The sequence below is a fragment of the Quercus suber genome, unplaced genomic scaffold (assembly GCF_002906115.3).
Source record: "Quercus suber isolate HL8 unplaced genomic scaffold, Cork oak 2.0 scaffold_572, whole genome shotgun sequence".
Taxonomy (NCBI): domain Eukaryota; kingdom Viridiplantae; phylum Streptophyta; class Magnoliopsida; order Fagales; family Fagaceae; genus Quercus; species Quercus suber.
In genome coordinates, this window is record NW_027070017.1 from 255,920 (window position 1) to 280,552 (window position 24,633).

At 32.8% G+C, this 24,633-nt stretch overlaps 3 protein-coding genes and 1 long non-coding RNA gene across 4 annotated transcripts; 3 read left to right on the top strand and 1 right to left on the bottom strand.

Moving 5' to 3' along the window:
* Window positions 1-153: 153 nt before the first annotated feature.
* Window positions 154-3,274, top strand: LOC112034537 (bZIP transcription factor TGA10). Its single transcript, XM_065764613.1, has 8 exons — window positions 154-281; window positions 416-538; window positions 671-739; window positions 839-898; window positions 1,061-1,138; window positions 1,231-1,306; window positions 1,446-1,717; window positions 2,944-3,274. Exons 1-8 carry the CDS (start codon window positions 180-182, stop codon window positions 3,259-3,261), a joined length of 1,098 nt encoding a protein of 365 aa, XP_065620685.1. The 5' UTR covers window positions 154-179; the 3' UTR covers window positions 3,262-3,274.
* A 3,706-nt stretch (window positions 3,275-6,980) lies between these two features.
* Window positions 6,981-9,769, top strand: LOC112034536 (large ribosomal subunit protein eL6). The gene is made up of 3 exons (XM_024067351.2): window positions 6,981-7,439; window positions 8,225-8,406; window positions 9,368-9,769. Exons 1-3 carry the CDS (start codon window positions 7,070-7,072, stop codon window positions 9,521-9,523), a joined length of 708 nt encoding a protein of 235 aa, XP_023923119.1. The 5' UTR covers window positions 6,981-7,069; the 3' UTR covers window positions 9,524-9,769.
* Window positions 9,770-11,219: 1,450 nt separating this feature from the next.
* On the top strand, window positions 11,220-17,572 carry LOC136063761 (uncharacterized). The gene is made up of 2 exons (XR_010625399.1): window positions 11,220-11,788; window positions 17,246-17,572. It is a non-coding gene; the product is annotated as an uncharacterized LOC136063761 (long non-coding RNA).
* On the bottom strand, window positions 13,521-16,717 carry LOC112034535 (FT-interacting protein 1). The gene is made up of 2 exons (XM_024067350.2): window positions 16,404-16,717; window positions 13,521-16,295 (listed from the first exon to the last, which is right to left on the bottom strand). Exon 2 carries the CDS (start codon window positions 16,104-16,106, stop codon window positions 13,716-13,718), a length of 2,391 nt encoding a protein of 796 aa, XP_023923118.1. The 5' UTR covers window positions 16,107-16,295; window positions 16,404-16,717; the 3' UTR covers window positions 13,521-13,715.
* Window positions 17,573-24,633: the final 7,061 nt, after the last annotated feature.

Sequence of the window (24,633 nt, forward strand, 5' to 3'; positions counted from 1 at the left end):
TTCTCTGCCCTTTTCTGTTTGGGATGGCAGAGGCCACAAATGCATGACTACGATCCCATAGCTAACCCACCTTCCTTTGCCTTGTCTCACTTCTCTTTCACTTGGATCCTCCTTTAATCATTATGTCTCTACCTGTCTCTCTCTCTCTCTCTCTCTCTCTCTGAATATAAATATAATTAATGAGGTTAGAATTTATTTTTGCAGAGAGCCAAGGAATGAGGCCTCCAACTCTGAACATTTTCCCATCTCAGCCTATGCACGTAGAGCCATCATCAACGAAAGTATATAAGTCTAACCCGTACTATACTAGTTTTAATTTATTCATATTTTATTTAAGCACAAAATATATATATATATATATATATAATTTTTTTATCAAAATCAATGAGTGATAAGGTTTATTTGAATTTGGTAGGCTAGTACGGGGTTGGTTTCTCCATCAAATAGTGGTTCCAAGAGACCATCAGAGCCGTTCATGGAGTTGGCCAACGCACGCAATGATGTTCCCACAGGGCCTGAACCTGCCAAAGCTATCAAGGTATAGTCTACTAATTTAATATAATAATTATCCTAACTAAACCAATAATTAATAATATATAATTCAGTATAGTATTGACAACTGAGATTCTGGATTATAATTTTGAATTTTAAATTTTGTGGGTTTTGTCAGTGTGAAGGTAACCGCAAAGGTCCAACCTCAAGTTCAGAGCAGGAAGGTCCTAAAACACCGGATCCTAAGGTACTGTTTTGCTTTCTTTGCTTATAGTATTTTACTTCAACTCTTGTTTCTTCTCGGACAATTAATGTTGATCTTGTACTGTTTGATTATTTTAAGCAGACTCTGAGAAGACTTGCTCAAAATAGAGAGGCAGCTAGGAAGAGCAGGCTTAGAAAGAAGGTAAAATCCGCCTAAAATTATTACTTTTTTTAAGTAACAAAATAACTACTTAATTGTTTGTGACTCTAACATTTCAGACAAGGTTTGAAAAATGAATCATTTTAATTTATGAGTTCTAATCTTCATCTTATTTTTCTTTTTTCTTTTTTTGTTGCACTACAGGCATATGTTCAGCAGTTGGAATCAAGTAGGATAAAGCTTACGCAGCTGGAACAAGAGCTACAAAGAGCTAAAGCTCAAGTATTTAGGACCCTCTTTTCATTGAACCATTCTTACTACTAAATCATACCATGAAATGATCATTTACGATTAATATTTGGGTTTTCTTTTAGGGAATGTTTTTTGGTGGAGGAGCTCTTATAGGAGGAGACCAGGGACATCCACTTGCTGTGAATAACGTTAGCTCAGGTATTTCTAATTCATCCCAAAAAAAAAAAAGTCATTCTCACATTTTTTATTCTTTGCAATTACCTCAGATTTTCTCATTTTTGTTTCAAGGGCTGAACGTGAACCTTTTATCTAATTGTTTCTTTTCTTTCTTAATCAGATGCTGCTTTCTTTGATATGGAGTATGCGAGATGGCTCGAGGAACACCATCGAATCACTTGTGAGCTCCGAGCGGCTGTACAGGAGCATTTGCCAGAGAATGAGCTTCGACTATTTGTGGACAATTTCTTAGCACACTTTGATGAGAAGCTGAATCTTAAAAGCATGGTTGCCAAAGCCGATGTGTTCCATCTTGTTTCTGGCATGTGGAAGACTCCAGCCGAACGGTGCTTTATGTGGATGGGTGGATTCCGCCCATCTGAGCTCATTAAGGTACCCCAAACCTATTTTCAAAGTTATACTAATAACAACTTTGCTAAAAATTTTATACTTCAATTTGACATTTTAGTGTTTCTATTAGAGACGATCAGAGTTTAAATCTACTTTTGGTATACTATCGAATTAAGAAAAAATAATACTTATATTTCTAAGCTCTTTTCAGTTTAATCACATTGCCAAATGTATGTGGTAAAGGACGTAAAACACAAAATATATATGAAAAAAAGATCATGAAAGAAATCACCCAAAAAAAAAAAAAAACATCCCTAAGCATGAATTAGGTCAAGAACTAACATTAGTAGATTTATTAGATACACTGAAAGGGAAAGGATTTGATACAGCTAACACTACTATGTCTTTTAGGAACTAATAATTAATCTCTTTCTTATATGAATGAAGTGTAAATATATTTATACATATATACATAAAGAGCTTTAGATATACAGTAGCATGAGGGGTGTAGAAGAGGCTAAATGCACTAGTGTGCAACTAGTGTCGGTGGCACTGGTGAGGAAGATATCGTATAATGAACTAGGATCAATGAATGACGAAAGGTATTGTGAAGGTTTTCACTATATGGTCGAGTTAGGTATTATTCCAATAAAGCCATGTATATTATTGCAGTTTCTGGTTTCGGGAGAGAAAGAAAAAGAGAGATTCCCGTTTCTCTACTCCTCTGTCTTCTATTTCTTTCTCGTTGATGGAAACAAAGGTTTGAAAACCATGTTCATTCCTCCCTTGGTCTCTAGCAAATAAACAACAACCCCTTGCGCAAATATAGAATACATCATATCCAAGAAGATTTGATTCTCTTTTATTAATTGGAAGAGAATTCGAGTGCATATTATTATTATTTTTTTGAGAAGAAATTCGAGTACATATTATTGTTTTATATATTTTCTTACTTTTCTTCATTAATATTAGGACTGTAATTTTATGATACTCAGGATATGAAATATTTTATCATAAAATTATTGTGTCAATTTTTAAACACATAATGATTCTTTAAAAAGAATTAAGCACAAAAAAATAGTAAGAAATTTATTTATTTTTATTATTAATATGATAATAATTATATTTATTGTTACGTCGATCTGTTAATTTTTTTTTTTTTTTTTTGGTTGTAATGTTGATAACATTTTTAGCATTTTCCAACTTTATATGTCTTACAAACTGGGGTATCTAAAATATTGCTTTTTTGTATTGTGTTTGTCTGCTAGATTCTATTGAATCAAGTAGAGCCATTAACGGAGCAGCAAATATTGGGTATCTGTGGTTTGCAACAATCTACACAGGAGGCTGAAGAGGCTCTTTCTCAAGGGCTTGAGGCCCTCAATCAGTCTCTCACGGATACCCTAACCTCCGATTCATTGAGCTCTCCGCCTAACATGGCTAACTACATGGGGCAGATGGCTATGGCTATCAACAAGTTGTCCACCATTGAAGGCTTTGTTAGACAGGTACGATTATCATCATCAATAACTCAAAGTGGGTATATTCTCTTTTCTGATGTGGATGAGGGTATCATCACTGTCTAATTCGTTTGTGGTCACTCACTGTCTACAATTCGTTGAACTTCTAACATAACGCTGAGGTGAATCATGAGGAACAAGAATATGTTCCTGTTTGGGTTGGGATACCTAGCCCCAACAGAATGAAGCGTACTCACATGTCTCACTCTCATGAGATGCCGGTGCTATATGGAATCTAAAATATCTACTCATAGAATTATTTTGGTACGTAATTACTTTAACAGTGTATTTGGTTAGAATGGAGAAGAGGAAAACTGAGAGAAGTGAATCAGGTTTTTAATTACCATGATTTTTAAAGGAAGGAAAGAGATTGACAGAGTTTAAAGGGTATATAAGATACTCTCCAAGCCCTCATTTTTAATTCTTGCAAATTAGAAGAATTTAGAGACAAAAGTTTCAAATTATATTGTAATATATATATATATATATTCTTAATGGTGACAATTTATATCTATTTCTTTAAATTAAATAAAAGATTAGTATAATTTTCAATTAGTGTGATATTTTTCATTTCCTCAAAAAAGAAAGAGGGGAGTAGAAGGGATGGGATGAAGGGTGTTTAATTAAACTTAGTTTGAATGTTTTTCTTTTAAGAAAAAAGCAAGGGGATTAAGGAGATTTGGATGGGTGTCTCCTCCAAACCTCTAATATTAATATTCCTCAAATTGTGGGAAATTTGGAGGGGAAGAATTCCATTTATATTAAAAAAAATTAATTATCCATTTGCTCTTATTATGTTAATTTATATCTATTTCATTTTAAAAAAAATAGGAATATAATTATAAATTTTTAAAAGATTTAAACAAATGAGAAAGATGTCTATTCACCTCTACCTTAGTCTTAATTTTTGGAACATCAAACAAAAGGATGTGGTAACCATTATCCTTTCCCCTCGTCGCCCCCTCTCATCTCATCTCCCCTCCAAACTCCAAATACGCTGTACCTGGATTTGAGTATTTTAGCCCAATCTAGGACAACCCCTTAGGTTCCGATTAAACTAGGCCAACCCATTTATTGTCTCTTCTTTGGTATGAATTATTCTTAATATTAAACTGTAATACATATTTTATAATAATATATAAAAGAATGCCCCTAGTTTGAGACATGTGTTCATGAGTTTGGAAAAATCTTGATTTGGTCAATTTTCGAAAATAATGATGCAAGTGATGATTTTTGAAAACAAATAAGTTAGGCATGTTTGAATGCCCTAGTTTAATCAAAAAAATCTTTTTGAGTGTTAGATGATCCTAAAAAAAAATGTCCGAGAGCGCAAAATTGCATGAATGAGTGATGGCAGGGTCGTGTGCCTCTTGGCATTTAAGGAGTGCTTTTTGGCACTTTTAGAGTGCCGAATGGCACTTGGCCACACCATGACACTTACGCCATCGTGGGTCGACTCCTCACGCTTTTCCAACGCGTGTTTCGCATTTTTGTGTTTTTTGAAAATATTTTCTTCGTTTATGATCATGAAACAATCTCCTATTCAACTACAAACTCGCTAAAACCTATCTAAAACCTGATTAGGAACCAATGTAGCTTATATTGATGATCTCTCTTGCAAAAAATCTCTACATCAAGGTTAGCAAAACACAATAATCACAAGCAAAAGCCATCCATGGCTAGCAACCAAAAATTTTCTCATTCAACAGTTCATGATATCAATAGATGGGTTCGTCGCTTGATTTTAGTACCAAGACCAATTTTACAGCCTACAAACTAAAGGGAATTAATGAATGTCAAGATTAAGTGGGATTTCCTTTATGCTGTTGTGAAATTCTAGGGTCCTGAATATCACGTGTTCCGATTTAAAACTGCTGAACTCTGTCCCACAATAGAAGAGTTTTTTGCTATCCTGGGCTATGATCCAAGCAAAAAATCATTAGCAGTTTCTTGTGATCCCATGCATATTTGGGGTCATAATCAATTTGGTTCGTATATTTTGACAGCAGTTAATTTGGTCTCTATTATTTTTAATTTGAGGTCAAATTAGTACCTACCATTAACTCACTAACGCAAAATGCTTATGTGACAAACAATGTACACAGCTGGCACATATAAAGCTTATTTGGCTTATATAATAATATTCAAAATTGACAAATCATATATATATATATTTTGAGGAACTGACAACTCATTATTTTGATTAATAAAAGTGCCACATCATAAACAAACACCAAAGATGAAAGAAAATGAAAATTTGCCAAAGACCAAAATAGAAAATTTAATTTCTTTTATTTTCTTTCAACTTTCAGTCTTAGCCATTAACAATAGTACAATACCTATCTAATCTCAATCCCAACAAATTCCTTATAAAAGGAAAAAAAAAAAAAATTTACAAGGCCATCAAAGTAAGCTCCAAAAGCTAAGAAGATCGACTCTTTTTGGCCTTGACAAGCGCACCCCCATTAGAGCATTTACATTCGGAATTTACAAAAAATTCTATTTTACCATCTCAAAACCCACTTTATCATTTATACCATACCATTTTTCAACACATCCAATATCCCAATTTTTATTTTCCTATACAATACATTTAAATAATATATCTACACAATTAAATATATTATCCAAAAAAATAATCTCCTCTATCTAATTTTTGTCTTTCTTCCTTCTTCCCTCTCTCTCTCTCTCTCCACCATGAACAAACCTAGATTAGTACCACAACCACCTCCTTTGCCCAGCAACAATCACTTACCCAGTCTTCTACCCAGCAACAATCACCCACAACACGGACCCAAATCACTGCTACACCACCAGCCACCCCAGCAAATCACAACAACAATCGCAAAACAAAAATTTGAAGAAAAACCCACCATCAACAATCCATGATGATCTTTAAAGTGATTGGACTTGCCACTGCCGCTAAACACCAACAAGCCACCAATCACCACCACCATGCCATACACCCATCGGAAAAAAAATCCATTAAATCGTAAACCAACAAACCCATTAAATCAGAAAACCAATAAGCCCATTATTTCAACGCCCACGCGATCAAAATCCGATCTCCACAGAACCCACGCGATCAAAACCCCATCAGAATGGAGCCCATGCCGATAAAAACTCGATCCCCACAGAACATTGGAACCCACTTGATCAAAACCCCATCGGAACATAACCCTCACAATCAAAACCCGATCTCCATATACATCGATCAAAACTCTGATCTCCACAGAACCCACGCTTATTAAAACTCTAATCTCCACAAAACCCACGCCGATCAAAACCCCATCTGAACCCACCCAAAATCAAAACCCACCTTGCCACACCGTTCTCCATGTAGGACTCACCACGACCCACATGCCCCACAATGAACTCCATGCAAAACTGCCCAAGCAGCTCTGGTGGCAAGTCTTGAATGAGAGAGGGAATTCGTACAGAGTCACACAAAGAGAGAGCTAAAGTGAGAGTGCTAAAAGAGAGTGAAGAGAGAGTGCTGAATAAAAAACAATATATTATTCATCTTACATTTAAGATGGTACTGCAATACAATTTTAATTTTTTTTTACAATTTTACAAGTCCGGATGTAGCTCACTTTTAATGCCTTAATGTTAAAATATGCTTATACATGGCATTTAGAAGTCCGGGTGCCAATGCTGTTAAGGTTTACACCCATAGGTTTAAAACTCAAAAGTTCCTTTTTCGTTTTGGGCCGTAGTCAGGAATTAAGTCCAAGAATATTTGGATGAAACCGGCCCAAACCCCTCGTAGGGTTTATCTCCAATTGATCTCACACACTCACAGACACAAACTGCGCCTTTCATTTTTGTCTCTCTGACTCTGGCTCGAGCGAGAGAGCGCTAGAAGAATAGAATGGCGCCGAGTACAGTGAGAAGCGCGAGAAAGAGCAGGAACCCAGATCTTGTTCGAGGCGTGGGCAAGTACTCAAGGTCAAAGATGTATCACAAGCGTGGTCTCTGGGCTATCAAGGCCAAAAACGGCGGCGTTTTCCCCCGCCACGATGCCGAGCCAGCTTCACCAATGGCGGAGCTTCAGAAGCCTCCAAAGTTCTACCCAGCTGATGACGTGAAGAAGCCTCTAATAAATAAGAGGAAGCCTAAACCCACGAAGCTGAGAGCGACTATTACTCCGGGGACGGTGTTGATTTTGTTGGCTGGGAGGTTCATGGGGAAGAGAGTTGTTTTTCTCAAACAACTCTCATCTGGGTTACTTCTAGTTACTGGTAAATCCATTTTTATTACTTCATTGTATAGTTTATATCTGTCATGCATTTGTTAAGTGGAGTTGTGTTTGGTGTTATGATCTTGGGTTAGTTTTTGTTGTTGGCAAAGATTATGTTTATTCTTGATTGCTCTCATTGTTGAATCATATACGGTGATAGTGCTAGAAAGCATGATTTGGTGCGTTATAGATATTGTCATGGCATGTTGATGTTTGGTACATTGTACACTATAAAAGGAATACCACAAATTGCTTCTATGATGAGGTGAGGAGAACTTAGCTATAGTGTAGAAGAATGGGTTAAGAAGAGATTCTAGCAACAACACAAGATTAAAGCAAAGAAAAAGATAATGAGATTGGAGTTAGAACAATCAAATATGTATTCCTAGGCTCAAAGAGTTCAAGAAGTATTCAAATCTGAAATTTCTTAAAGTAAAGACATAGTAATATATTAAACATGACATAGAGAAATAAAAGACTAGTCTTGTGCTAATAATTATGTGTTATACAAAATAAATTCCTTGGCGTTCTTTGCTTTTGGCTTAGATGCTCCTGCATCACTCTATGGCGTTGTTCCTTTAGGAATTGATTAGTCATTGTTGCATAAGATGCTTAAGTGTGTGGTATATTTTCCAAGGATTATGTACCTTCACTAATTTTCTGTTATTTCCTATGCGTGTTTAGTATTACTAGCACTACTCCATTACCTCCAGGGAAAAATGGAAATTTAGAAGAAATCTGATTTTGTATGAATCTTGCTTAATTGCTGAATTTATTCTGTAACAGGGCCATTCAAGATCAATGGTGTTCCTTTAAGACGTGTGAACCAATCTTATGTGATTGCAACTTCCACCAAGGTTGAAATTTCTGGGGTCAATTTAGAAAAGTTTGGTGACTGTTACTTTGCAAAGGAAGCAGAGAAGAAGAAAAAGAAAGGAGAGGGGGAGTTCTTTGAGGCAGAGAAAGAGGTTTGTTCATCAGCCTGTTTTTGTTGTATATTTTATTTATCAAAGTTAAGTTTTACAGATATTTTTCAATTAAAAGCTGTCATCTGCTTGTTAATGATTCAACATAATCCATCCAGCATGGAAATGATATTGAGCATTGCTGGAAACCTGAGATTATCATGCACAGACGGTGTGCATGCGTGCGCGCACAAATGCACACACATAGGGATGATATGTAGTTATGTATATAAGTGCAGTTTATCTATAGACGATAGTTGTTTTGCTAATACTTTTTATCTTCTATTTTGCCATCTGTAAGTTTTAACCTCATTTAAAATTATTCTTTTTCTATATCTTCTTTTTTATTTTTTATTTTATTTTATTTAATAAATTTTATGAATTAGTAAAATTATCACCATGAAGAAAAGTTCAGCATAGATCAAAGAAACAGATACAACCCAACACCACCAGCACAAACACTAACATCAGTTAACAACCAGCACAATAACAAGCTACACTAACATCCCTTATCACACCCCCCCACCCCCCCTCTCCTCCCAAAAAAAAAAAAAAAAAAAAAAAATTGAACTGTCACAACCCAGACAAGAGCAGATTGCCAAGCTATTGAGAACAGAGGAGGAAATGCCCCACGAGCAGAAAACAGTCCTACTTAGGACAGAATTTCTGAAGTGTTCACCTGCCTCAATCCTAGTTCTAACTTCCCATCTAATCATCTTCAGTATGCCTTCCTCAGAATGTCCGAGACACTGGTGTAACCTTGGATTCCTTTGCCACAAGATGCGTAAATAGCGTCCTTTTTCTATATTAAAATAACCTTCTCGTGGTGACCTGATTCATCTGCTCCATTTTTTGTCTGTTTTTCCTTCATGAGGTAGTTTTAAGAATTTGGAATACCAAGCTCAAAACAATGTCTGCTTGAATATTTATCTTTGTTAATTAGTTTTACCTTGAAAATCTGTAGGAAAAGAAGGCAATCCCGCAACAGAAGAAAGATGATCAGAAGCTTGTTGATGACTCATTGATCAAGTCCATTGAGGGTGTTCCAGATCTGAAGAGCTATTTGGCTGCAAGATTTTCTCTCAAGTCAGGCATGAAGCCTCATGAGCTAGTGTTTTAGACAAAATATCTCAGTTCTTACTGTGACAATTTTTGACTCTGAAGTTTGTTTGACTAGATTATTAGTTGCCATTATTTCAAATTTTACTTGCAGAACCAAAATTTTGTATTGAGAAGATTTGCTTTATGCGAGAAATTCTTTTTGCCATTTTGGTTGTCTACTAAAGCAGCAGATCACCTTTCTGGTTTATAGTTCTGAATGCTAAATAAGGAAATGATATTTGGGGTTCTCTCCCTTTTCCTCCTACTCTCTATCTTAACTTGCGGATACATGGATCTCGTGGACCTATTACACTCTTAGGTCTTATTTGTTTTCTTTCATTTTTGGGTTTTAGGTATGATTGAAATACTTGGTCAAACTGAAAATCATTCCCCACTGATTAGGAAAACACACTATTAACCTTAGTTTTAGCTTCATGACAGCAAAAGCTTTCAAAATAATAGAATTATCTCTAATATCTCCAAGTTAACTAAAGGCGAAAACCAATGTTATAAATGCCGTTTCGGAACCCGTTTCGGTTTGTTCATTGAAATGAAATATTTTGGTACCAGTCAATTTTGGGTATAATTTCGGAAACTGTTTCGGAATTACTACTAAAATATATATATTTATATATTATTATTACTATTATATAAAATAATGAATTTAATATAGTTTTCTATTAAAAAAAAGTGGGATTATTATTTTTTTTTTAAACATTTATCTATGGTTTCTTTTTGGAAATAAAACTCACATTTTGGGTAATTTTACACAAATAAGCTTCCAAGAAGCTTCCTATTGACTACTTTTTCAGTTTTTCCCAAGTCCCAACCCACTCATGTGACTAGTGACAACACTATAACCTGCTCAAATGCTACTTCTTTCATTATTGCTAGTTTTTCTTCATCATTTCACATTCTAAGCTATTTTCTCCTCTTCTCCTCTTCTTCTTCTCCCTTTTTGTTTCACAAGTCACACCATTTTTGCTTCATCCTGCTCTTCAATTTTATTTTCAACTTCTCTATCATAGGTGAGAGGGTTAGATAGTGAGAGATGATAGAGAGACAAGGAGCTACAAGTGCAAAAATGCGATACTGATGAGAGAATGAGAAGGGTTTTTGGTGATTTAGCGAAAAAGATGTCGATCAAGTTCAGAAATTCATACCGGCCGGAAAATGAATTTCGGTTGAAATTGGCCGGAATTGACCAGAACACTTGAAACGGGCCGAAATTGGGCGAAATTTAATCCGAGGTGGAATGGAAAGTATTACCATTTCATTTTACACACTAATACGATATATTCCCGCCATTCTAGTCGGAACAGAACAGAATCCATAACAATGGCGAAAATATCATTTTAGTCCTTACATTTTGGGGGTCACGATTAATTTAGTTCTTACATTTTAGTCAATTTGACCTCTATTAATTTTAATTTGCAGTTAATTTAGTTCCTACCATTAACTTACTAATAGAAAATGCTTATGTGATAAATGGTTTGTCTTGTTGGCACACATGTAGATAATATAATAATATAAAGTTAAATATTTAAATATTTAAAAAGCCACCTAAGCATTTAATTTTTTTTAAATCCATGTCCCAAAAAAAAAAAAACGAAAAGATTAATTGAAATTGAAAGGAAAAAAAAATTATTTTTTATAACAGTCCTCAATTTCTTTTATTTTCTTCTGTATTCTAAAAAACTTTTCTCAGCTTCCGAACACTATTCCCAGCAACACAACAATCTAAAACTAAATAATAATCACCCAGACTTAATTTTCTTTCATTTTCTTCTCTTTTTATCTATTTTCCTAGCAACTTCACACAACTTCCCAACTATCAACACCCTTAGATTTAACCATTTATAGCCAACATCAATATCCAAACCATTGAAGGTTGAAAAACTCAACCACCCAAGACCGAAACCCCTCAACTACCAGAAATTGGTTTTGCCATTTATAATCAAACAGTGCATTCAAAACCACAAGGCCTAGATTTGTTCGCCGATATCGAATCCCAATCACCCATCACGAAGTGAGTGGAGGTAGATATGTTCCGGTGAGTTATCGGAATGGATGAGACCCACTTCTCCTCCTCGCGTCGTCCACGGTGGCGTACTCCGCGTCCACGGTTCCCCTTGGGCATCTGATGTCGAATCCTCGCATGAAGCCATCGATGCCCCCTTTTACTCCACAATGCTCAGCCACGGTTATCGGAAAAATAGATTTGGATTTTTGCTTCTGTGTGTTAGAGAGAATGAGAGAGAGGGAGGCGAAGATGAAAATAAAAGTAAGTGCTACTACCATGTTTGGTTTCAGATTGTTGTATTATTGTTTTGCTAAAAATATTGTGTTTTGTATCTAAGCTAAGAGAGTCCAAGGATGAAAAAGAAAAGAAAAGAAATTAAAGATTAAAAAAATCATTTTCTTTATTTTTGTACTTTCCATTTTTCAGTTAATTTTTTTTTTCCCTGAAATGGAATTTTTTTAAATTAAAATGCTTAGGTAGCTTTTTAAATATTTAAATATATAATTATATACTATTTTATTAGCTTCCGTAAGCAAGTTAACATATAGAGACTAAATTGATTGCAACTTAAAAATAATATAGACCAAATTGACTACTACTAAAATGTAAGGACCAAATTGATTGTAAGTCCAAAATATAGAGACCAAAATGATGTTTTAGCCATAACTAAAATACCCCTAAAATTTTCAAAATGTTATTAAACATTTAAAAAATATTTTTGAAATGACCCGTTTGGTACATGTGTTTAAAAACTGAAAATTTTTGTTTAAAAATTTTTGTGAAAATACGTGTGACTAAAAAAGTGTGTGAAAATGCGTAAAATATTATTTAAAAACTGAAAATTGTTGTATGAAAACATTCACCAAACACCCCCATTGGTAGCCTTTTAAATGGCCAAATATCTTAGAAACTTCTAAAATAATGGAAATACTCCTAAAATTTCCAAAATGATCAAAATGTCCTCAAGGCTTTCAAAATACTTGTAAATTAAATCATCAAAATGAATAAAATGCCATATAAATCTCTAAAATGGTATAAATATCCTTAAAATATCCAAAATGATTAAAACACCCTCAAAGCCTCTGAAATGATTTAAACACCATGAAAACTTCGAAAATGATTAAAAAATTCATACATTTAAAAATGGATCAAATAACTTTGAAATGTCTAAAATAATCAAAATACCTTAAAAATCTATAGTATGCTTGAAATACTCATACTAAAACAAGTTTCAAGTGACCTTTTGGAGGTTTCTGGGCTTGTAATTATAGATGTGATAATGTAACTGTGTAAGTTTAATTGATAATTTTTATAATTATTTTAGTTTTTTTTATAAAAAGTTATATATATATATATATATTTTGTGTGTGTGTTGCACTCTTATTTTCATTATACTTATTAGTATAATTTTATTTTAATTTTACTTATTTTTTCGGTTGATTTTAATTATTTTGTATTAATATTTTGAAGTGGTGAATTGAGGTTTTTCTTTAATCTCTATATAAAAATATAATAAAATTTGTTATTTTTTATACAAGGAAAATGCTTGGGGGGAAAAAACATTTTTAAGAACAACCAAAACACTGGAACAATTTTTATCAAAAGACAAAAAAGGAAAAAGAACACTGGAACAATCGGAGCATCTTTGGGAAATTTTTGGTTTCCTGTCTTTGGGGACACGTTTGGTTTGCCTCGCCTCGGGTTACTACGATTAGCCATTAGCGGCAGTTTTGCTAGTCCCTTTTTTTCTTAAAAAAAAAAAAAAAAAATCACTTATTCCATTTGTGAACTCACGTTTCAAATTTCAATTTCGTGATGTATCTATCAACTTGAATTCCATAGTGTCATTGTGCACTTCTGAGGTCAGCTTTTGTCAAGTTAAGAGCTACCGGGTTCTAAGATTATATGCCTTGTGCCAATAATGGGTACTCTTGTGACTTGAATTTTGGGACCCTTTTGGATTAATATTATTACTGAAGATCCTCAAGCAAAATTTGGTGAACCAAATTGTTAGAATCACTTTATTTTCTAGACATACAAGTTCCAAACAACATAGGAATTCAAAAGGAAAATACTAGCAATGTCCATTCAATGGAACAAAAGAATTGAAAAGAAATGGAAATTTGCTTTGCATTAGAACAACACTTTTGATTAGAATGGCAAGTTGCCGGTGTTATCTGCTTCTAGCTCAGAGCATGCTATCAGCGCGAGATGGGAGTCTTCTGAAGAAATTGGTTGGTACTGTGGGTAGCTTGCTTCGGAATCTGGGGTGTCGTAACCAAAATAATCCTGCAACCAAAGCAATTATCCTAAAGGGTGTCACATAGAGAATCACAGCTGCCATAAGGCAGAAGATGATGAAGAGGCTCGTTGCTCTTGTGTCTCTCCAGCTAAGCAGAGCCTGAAATCTCTCTCCCTGTGTTGCAATGTCTCCCACCACTGTCTGAATTCTTCCTGCTACACTTCTAAGCTTATCATACCTCATACGCACTACATCTTGAAGTTTACTGGTAGGAAATGTATCGAACTCTTCATCTAGTTCATCTGCATGAGCTGCTTCTGCCCATGAAAGTTTAGTATCCATGTGAGGAGGATGCCTTGGCCGGAACCGGTAATTCCATATCCCAATAAGAAACATGTATAGGAATATAGTTGGAAGGATCAATTCCGGGTAGCAGATCAATATAAAGAACAGGACATGAACTAGGACTGAAGTAACTGGGTTCTTCCAATGACACACCTCACGGAGCCACCTGCTCATAGAGATTGCTCCCGCAAACAATGATACAATTCTATAGAAATTAGCTTTGCTTCTTCTCATGCTCCACATGTGGGAATCCACATCCAGCATGTACTCAACAACCTCCTTCCTTAGTGGTGGCTCGGCTCGGCCTAGCCTTGATGCTACAATATTCATAGCTTCAAATCTCAAGCTTTCTAATTGGTTTACAGTGAAGGGTTGTAGATAATGCATTTTTGGCAGTAATGGGTGTCCGTAAAGATAAATTATGTTTGCCAAAGAGAGACAGGTGAATCGAACTGCTAATTGGAGTTCACCCATCTTTTTCAATCCAGATGGGTGTAGAACTAGAAGAGGGTAAGAATTTGTATAAATTCGATCCATTTCCAGTGTAGATAGCCGGATTCTTACCTTCCCAATTCTAGAGTCTTTTTGAGATCCTCCACCAGTAGCTGTTTTCTCATTTCCACCCAGATGGCAGTTGTCAAAAACTCCCAAGGTGATCACGGTGCAAGGATCATAGACCTCCCAAGTATATTGCTCATTCCATTTCGGATTGAAGCTGTCCATTATTGTTCTGGTTCTGACCCACTTCTGCCCATATTTGGCCACACAATAAGCATCTGTGGTTCCCCTACCGTCCTTGGTCTTCATTTGAAGAATCCCTTGAGCACTCAAAATACCCACTTCAAGGATGCCGACTGGATTCTTCCATAGCTGCCTAACAGTTGGCCGTACATCACTTATGTACATTGTTGATTCATCTAGTACATGGTAAGCACCCTCAAGACAGACTCGGAGATGAACCCTGCTTGAGAACTTCTGCTCATGCCTTTTGTCTCCCTCCAAGACGCCAAACCCAAATTTTTCAAGGTTGAACCAGCGAGAGTGGACTGGCCTGTGATCCAAGCGCCTCTCAAAAATGGTAAGTGGCAAGACTATCCTTCCCATAACTTCGTCTTTTGCAGAGGTTACTTTATTCTCAACTGTAAGAGTCAGATGCTCTTCAAAAGGTTCAGCTGTTACAAAGATTAGATCTTCATTCCAGAGTGGATTAGTAGTCCGAGTTGGGCACATCTTTGTTTTCAGCACCTGCTTTCCAACGTGAGCCTTCACAAAAGCTTGTGGTGGTTGGCCTCTGTCAAGTGGCTCTACATCCTGAGCTTCAATCACATTAACCCTGAGATACCACAGTTTTGGTGAAACATAAACCTTGGAACGGATGTTGAAAACCCCTTCTCCCTGAACTGAAGCAGCATCTGAGTGCCAGGACTCCGGGAAAGCTTCATCGGCTTGTGTTCCCATCCAAACAGCAAGCATAATCTCTCCTCTCACCTTGCTATTCCCCTGCCGGTCCTCTAATCTATACCACTGAGGTGCTAAAGGACTGTCTGGTGGAACCCTTGTTGGCACTTCATGCATGTCGAAGACCACCTTCCCTATATAGTCATCTCTTGTCACCACCTCTTTGTCTCTGACATAAACTTCAAGAAGTGAAGATTGAATCCTCTCTTTTGAGAAGGCAAAGACCTGCTTCCATTCAGGGTTTGCTCTCTTCTCGAAGTGCCGAGTTTTTCCCTTATAATTGCCGAGCTTCACTTCTACATATGGGTCACAGCTTCCGGTTACAGAATTGGTGGGAAGATCTTTGGCTTTCTCAACTCGAACATATAGATAAAACATCTGTTCGACTAGATCATAAGTGCTCGTAGCTCTTTCACTGCTAATCCACCCACCCCCACCACGTAGTCCTCCATGTGGCCATCGTTCCCCCAGCTGGGGTTTCATGTCCTTCAGTTTGTAGTCCTCTTGCTGCTTAGGAGCAGCTGGTGTACTCATTGGTGAAGGTTGAGTTCCTTTCTTCTGGCAATATTTGTGCTAAAATTTCCTTTTTGCTGCAAAATCTACTCTTTGTAGATATAATTGGTTGTAGCACCAGCTGATTAGCTACTGCAAGAGCATTAAAAATTCCAGCAAGAAGAATTATGGTAGTTGAGGTATCAATCACTGCTCTTGTAGCTTTGATGCCTGAAGTTGAAACATGAACATAATATCAGTAGTAGCTATTGGAAGATACATTGCAGAAAATAGAGTAGAGATATTTGTCCAGACTCTCTAGTCTAAAGTTTCTCTTACCTTTAACATGCTATAAAAAGTTTGTTACTAGCTGGAACCGTCTTCATCGCCTCTGTTGCCATGAGTTCTTCATATCTTATGGGAAAGATAGTGAAATATCTTTCCTCACCATAGTTATGATCAACAGTGATATCAAGACACTTCAAATCCTGGAATATAAATAAGAAGCTGCCCAAAGGGAAGCAGGTACAGATTGAGTTTTGGTTCTGTAGTTTTCAGAGTAAACTATTACAACCGGGCTAGATGGTTCTTTCCATTTCTTGGCTTTAACTTTAAGAATGTGGCTTCTGCAACTTCACTACCATCTCCATAATACCTTTTATGAGCAATTTTTGTCAAACCCTTTATATGTGGATTTAATAAACTAAAAGGAATCCTAATTTTTATAGAGGACAACAGAACATAATGAATTAATGATATAGGTGCTGATTGATAGTCATTACTGTACGCACTACAAGGTGTGCTGGAAGGAAAATGATGGAGAAAGCTTTTGCTTTGTTTAAACGCAGATTAATGATAGTGCTGGAAAAGCAAGTGGGATTGTTGTCAAAATTCCATGCTTCTAAAAGATTTTGGATACCCCACTTGAGAGGACAAAGATAGTCTTTCGGGTAAAAATCTCAGACATGTAATACATAAAGCACTTTATTGGATTCTTTCGACTTTCGTAGCTTTGTTTAATTATCAAAGGGCAGAAATGACCACTCTCAATTGCCGCCCACCCGCCCTATCTTCCTACTTTTGATTTTACAACATTGAAGACAAGTAGGAGCAATGTGTTCTCGTAATTTTGTTTTCACCAAATTGCTTTTGCTATGCGGACAACTTTCTTCTTTTTGCAGGAACGGTAACGGGAAGTAAAGCAAGAGAAACGGATAAAAAAAAAAATTCAAAGGGGGCTAAAGGCTAAAGCAGAGTATGCTAGCTTAGAGAAAAGCAAAAGCAAAAACATAAAGCTGAGGCTAAGGGTAAGTGACCTTGTACATAAAGATGCTTTTGAACATTATTCTCTTTCTTTATCTTCTTCTTTTTTCTTTTTTCTTTTTTTTTTTTTTTTTTTTTTGGATCCTCTTTCTTTATTCTTCATTCAACATAATTTCCTATTCTAAATATACTTTCCACCTGTAAACTTAAAAAATTTCAGGATGCATCGGCAGCCTTATAATTTATCAATGATTAATATGTTTTATTAGGGAAAATATCAAAGTGGTGATGTTTTCTGAAGTTGATCACAATCTCCAGGTTCCAAGTTAATGAAAAATTAACCCACCTCTCAAGCCCTTTGAGTCACAAAAAAATAACATTTGTTGCAAGCTGATTGAAGCCTCGTGACGGCAGGTGGCAGTATAAAATGAATGAAAGGCCTAAATGGAAAATTCTAATTAAATGCAACATTAAATTAAAATTTTATAATTAAAATCATTAAATATTTGGAGGAACTCCAAATTAAGCATCCCATAGTTGCCTATAAACAAGGGTCCTCATATATATATCTATATATATTAATTGGTAAATCTAAGAAAAAATCCAATCATTAATATATATATATATAATCGAAACCTCAAAATCTCATAATTTTTCACGTCAACATAATATTTAAATAAAATTATTTTTGTTTAGTCTAAATTTAACAATAAGTGAAACTCTACCTCTCTAACAAGTTCAATTTAAACTTAAACTCATTATTATCATTTTTTTTTTAAACAAAATTATTTTTGTTTAATCAAAACTTAACAAGAAGTGAAACTCTATCTCTCTTATAAAAACAAAAGTTCTAAAACTCTCACAATTTTTCACGTTAGCACAATTTTTAAATAAAATTATTTTTGTTTAGTCTAAACTTAATAAAGAGTGAAACCCTATCTCTCTAACAAGTCCAATTTCAACTCAAAATCATAATTATCATTTTTTTAAGCAAAATTATTTTTGTTTAATCCAAACTTAACAATGAGTGAAACTTTATTTCTCTAACAAGTCTAACTTAAACTCAAACTCAAACGTTAATAATTTATTTCTAAATTTGCGAGATTAATCATGAACATTATAAAAACAAAGCAAACCCTAATAGTTTTTTTTTAAGATTAAGTAAAGGTATAAGCTCTTCTTACGTTATTTTCTTCTTATTTACTTTATTAAAAAAAATTATTTTATGGTTTTTCATGTATTTTTAAATTTTGCAACATGAGTTGCTAGTTGTTACATGCAACGTTTTGCACGTCATGCATAACAAGAATTCCTATGTATCTCAATTCTCAAACAACTCCTGTCTACGTTTCACGTACGCCAAATACACAAAGGTTGGCATGAAATTAAGATGCACAAAATGTTTTTTCTCAAAAAAACAAAAAGATGTATAGATTTCATGTGACTCATGTCACATCATTAATAAGAGTTCCACTGAGTATATCAAACAACATTTTATTTAATTATTTATTTATTTTTTGTGTGTGTGCGCGCTCTAAAAACCCAATTATCTCTCTTTGATAGAGGACATGCTATCCGATCATTAAAATAATGATAATAATTTTGAAATTTATTTAGTATTGTTGATATCTATCAATAACATTCATTCTAAAATTTATAATTTCTTTATCATTTTTCAAACTTTGTACACATACAACTAAAACATATAGGGGTGGGATTGTATGTCAAGAACTTTGTGTGATTGTGTCTTGTAGCTTGGAGGAGAATTTTGTTATGTATGATTAATTTCGTTAATTAGCAGAGTCTGAATTCGAATTTTTTTTTTTATTTAAAATTGTTGTAAAGGGAAAGTGTGTGTCTGTTTTTAAGTGGGTGAGTGTAACATGTGTTGTTTAATTAATTAATTAATTTTTGTATATGAATCACCAAACTCTCTCTAGCTATTTTTAACAAGATTAAAAAGTTTGCAATAATTAAAATTATTTTTTTGAATGTAACCCATTTCTCTTTTATTTTTCTATTGTTTAGTCATATATATTTTGTTTTTTTTTCAATAATTTCTAAACAATGAATGAATCATCTGATTTTTTAATATTTTTTGGTCTTTCAAAAGTTTAATATCTGAATTTTTGAGTTATTTTTTGTAGCATCTGAAATTGTCTAACAAATTTTTTGTAAGCCATTGCATGTTCAAGCAATGACTTCTTCATCAAATTGTAACACAAATTGAAGTCATACAAGAGTAAATCATATAATGGTGTAATTTCTTAAATTTTAATCTATCTCACAAATAAGTAGGTTCCAGTACATAGCATGGGTTAGAGACTAGTATACTATATAATAAAAGCTAGACTTAAAAGCCATAGTTGCGCCAAGTGGCTTCACCAAATTACAGAAATTTTTTTTAGATTTTTAGATTTAAAAAAATAATATATATATATATATATACATATAATTTTTCTTTTCTCATATTTTCTAAGTTGATAAAAATCTTAATTTGATTACAATCCAAATTCTAGATATCAATTTTTTTTCCCCTCTTTTCACGTGTATATATATAGTTCATTTTTTATGAGATAGTTTTGTAACTATCCTAAAGGACCTAAACTACATTAAAAGAAACCCCTAAAAAAAACTACATTAAAAAAAAAAGAAAAAGAAAAGATAAACATAAATATAAGAGGGAAGGCATAAGTTTGAGTTTAAATTAAATTCTATCAACTAAAAAATTTCAGTAATTTTTTTAGATAGAAACATCACAACCTAATTTTGTTTTTCCTCTTTTCACGTGTACATATATATATATATATATAGTTTATTTTTTATAAGATAGTTTTGTAACTATCATAAAGGACCTAAACTACACTTAAAAAAAAACCCCTAAAAAAAACTACATTAATTTAAAAAAAAAAATTAAACGTACAATATGAGAGGGAAGGCATAAATTTGAGTTTAGTTAAACTCTATCAACTAAAAAATTGTACTCATTTTTTTAGATAGAAACAACATAACCTGATTGTTCTTATCAACTTTCTCAAAAAAAAAAAAGTTGTTCCTATCAACTTTTTCTCTATTGTTTAATTAATTTTTTAGATAAATACAAAAGGTTAATTGTGGATATGAAATTTTTTAGAGATAGTGAAGTAACACTACTACCACAAATATAATTTTATCAAGAAAAAAAATGTAATTACATAAATAGTATTTTATATTTAATAGGTTTTTCTTTATTCTTATCTTCTCCTTCTATAATATATCATCTTCTTCTATAATACTATATCTTATTTTTAGTGGAATAAAACTCACACTAAATTGTGAATCCCTGAATCCCCAAGGAAACGTCTCTTCCTCTAGTTACATAGGTATGTATTTCTTTTCTTTTCTTTTCCATTTTTTTTTCACAAAGTTGCATTCTAATTCATAAGTAAGGAGCAATAAATTTGATGATAATAATAAATAGAGCCTTTAGGTAAATCTATAAATGTTATTTTCTACGAGCGTATGTCTTTGGTACGTGTATGCATATATATTGCATCTTATATTGTTTATAGGACCTTTTGCTTTCTATACTATGTGTTGTCTTACTCTTATTATGAGCTAGAAGCCTAGAACTTGCATTTTATGAATTTGGAAGGACAAATTTTTAAACTCTTTTAAGAAAGGTAGATTCATATGTTGGCCTACTTTCTAAATCATGAGGTATTCTCTTTTGATAAATAATTCTCATATATATATAGAGAGAGACAAATACACACATGTTGTGGTGGTTACCTAATGATGTACAATATATTTTATTCAAACACACTACATATATTATGTATTAGGATAGTTAATTTAGAGTTTCAAGCTTAATTAGTAGAGTATTTCATAAATAAACCCCATTTTTTACATTCAATTCTAATTAAAATATATATTTTTATTTTTTATAATCTATATTTAACATCAATATATATATATATATTTTTTTTATATATGATTTTTTATCAAGGCATTTAATTTACATATGATTTTTGTATTAAGCTATGCATAGCACGGGCATAATACTAGTCTATATCTATATATTACTAAAAGCTGAAGTGTAGCGTTTAATGCTGCTACTCTCACGTTGCACCACATCAGCTGTCACGTCATTCTTTTTTTCTTTTTTAAAATATAATTTTCCTACAATTTAAAAATGATTTTTACAATTTTCAACCCTATAAATGTAGTCCACTACTTATTTATTTACTTCCACTACTTATTTACACTTCTCCAACCTTTCTCTTTCCCTTACCATTTCATCTCCCCACTACTTCTTCAATCTTTCTCCCTCCTTTACCTTTTCATTTCGCCACTACCCTCTCCATTAATATCATTCTTCCTCTTTCCTTCATCTTCCTTTATTTTTGTCTTTTCTTATTCACACATTCTTACTATAAATTTGTCACTATCTCTTCTATTCTATGAATAGTTTTCCCTCACAAAAAAAAAAAAAAAAAAAAAAGTTCTCTCTCTCCCTCTCTCCTCTCTCTCTACATTTTTTGGTGGATTTTTTTTTTTCTTGCATCTCTACTTTAGGTTGATAATTTTTTATATTCTTTAAAACTCTATTTTGGGTTAATGCGATTTAGTTTAGTTTTTTAAATTGTGATTTAGTTTAGTTTTTTAAATTGTTGTTGTTGTTTTTTTATTTATTTTTTTATTCTCTTTGAATGTTAAATGTTATCCTATTGCGTTCTAAAGAATTAAATATAGCATATAAAAATATAATATTATTCTATTACATAGCATGATTTGGATAATTTGGTATTTATTCTGTTACATAGCATGATTTTTTTATAGTGCTCAATTTAGATGTTAAACTATGAGACTTTACTAATTTTTGTTTATTTTCTAATCCTTTGTAGTGGTCAAAGTACTCTTAATAGTTGTACTAAAAGTACTTTATATTGCCATTTATTTAAAGAAAAACAAAGGTTAGCCAAACGAAAGAAAAGCAAAGGTTAGCCAAACAAAAATAATCGGATAGGTGACAAATTTTAACTTTTGCAATTTTATTTTAATTATTATTATTTTTTAATAATGCATGTATAGAAATTTAATTCTTAGATTTTGCTAATAATTGTTTATTTGATAATATGTTTTGAGCGGCTGAAATTATAATTTCTACAAAGAAAATAACCTTAATAGATTATCAAAAACAAAATTTTATCCAAATATTGGTGCAATTAATCATTGTTAAGTTTTATTAATTTTTTTTAGTTTTTTTTTTTTTTTTGGTGTTTTGGATTGATCCTATATTACATTTATGATTGTTCTTATAATAAATAAAAATATAATTATGAAATACATTACTCATTATTAGATTAGTTTAAATTGTAATTTTTTTTTAATAAAACCACCATAAAAATAATTATCATGCGCAACGCGCGGGTTCACGGCTAGTATATATAAAAACAGAGACCTCATGTGGGAAAGCATGAGGTTTTGCCAAGTGGCGCATTCTATGTAAAGAGAATTAAAATATTCTCAAGTGTCATATCAGAGATAAGAACAAATTAAATATTGACTTTTTGTTTCATTTGGTTCAATGTTTCAAGACTTTTTAATTAACAAATAAATATTATTTGTATTATTTGTTTCAATGTTTTATGACTTTTCATCCCCCACACATACACTTTGCATTTTATTTAGCAAAAAAAAAAAAAAATTATATTTGCATTTTATTTCACAATTTTCACCTCTTGCACTTCTATCCCTTTATATATATACCTATTAATAACCTTTCATGCCATTCCATGTCAAATACATATAAACCAAAACCGAGGTCATTTACCTTCAATCTTTTGATAACACCTACCTAGCTCTAACATTGTTGTCTCATATAATCCTAACTCATATGAGTTAGCTACAACCAAGGAAGAGGGGCTTACATTTTATATTGAATGATAATGGTAAATATGATTTTGATGTTAAGGTCGGATGTTGTGGATTTGTGGGTTTCTTAAATGATGTGATTGACTGTGGGTGTTTGCAATATGTATTTTGTTTTAGAATTAATGAGAAAGAGAAAAACACATTCTATATAAACTTTTATTCTATAATATTCCTCCAAAGTTTTATTTATTTATTTATTTATTTTCCTATTATTTTAATTAAATAATTATAATAGATATGTATGGGCAATTTATATATTTTTCTTTTTATGATGAACTCATTTCTAATAAAGTTCTATAACAATTATGCTATAATACATATACAACATTCTCCAAAATTATTTTACATAAAATATTACAACATTATCTGTGCATCATATAGGTAACTTACTAGTTAGGTTTTAAATTAGATTCTAATTGTTGTCTAATTTTATTCTACGTGTTTTTTTTGTTCTAGGTGAGTTAATGAGGTATAAAAGACAAATGGTCTAATATAAATAAATCATCAAAAATTCAATAAAAAAGAAAGAAAAAAAGAAAGAAAGAGTAAACTCATGTGTATATCTAAACGAAATTAAAATAAAAAATAAAAGAGAGAAATAGTATAATTTGAATCCATATATGTGTGTATAATTTTTTTAATTGTATCGCGCGTATGTACGGATTATACACTAGTACAAAATAAAAGAACAAACACATATAAGAATATCATATTGATACTGAGCCCAAACCAAAAAAAAAAGTAATGTTTAAGTACAAGAAAACACCATTACTCATTCAAAAATGAGGTGAATTCTTATTTCTTTAAATTAAAGTAAGAATGTCGTTTCAGTAAATTTAGTTCGAGATCAAGCTGAAGACCCTCAATATTAAAACTAAGCACCATAATCTACATCCGTTTGGAGATATCAAGAAATGGTTCAAGACGAAGCTTCAATCCCTTAGATCGTAAAGCACATTAGAATGTGAATAAGAAGAATCTTTATGTTCTTTATCATCAAGAGCCATACAAATAATTATATATATATATATATATATATATAATTTTTAGTCTTTTGTGCCCATGTAAGTTGTTAACACTCAACTTTACCAAGATCAATGTTAGAGGGTTCATGTTTGACCTATATAAGTACAATTCTAATTGGGTCAGGGTCATAAACTTATTGAACTAAAATAGTTTATTATTATTTCCAGTATTTATATCCTTCTTTTCGTGTGGGTTCATATGGGGTTAGTGAATCCAAGTTCAATTTTATCAGGCCTACGTAGATGATTGTGGGGGCAACCATCCTAAACCAAACACCCCTTTAAATCTTCTTTCTAAATTATGAGTGTGAATAAAAGCTAAAAACCAAACTAATTCGATACATTTTGAGTCCTAAAGCAATAAT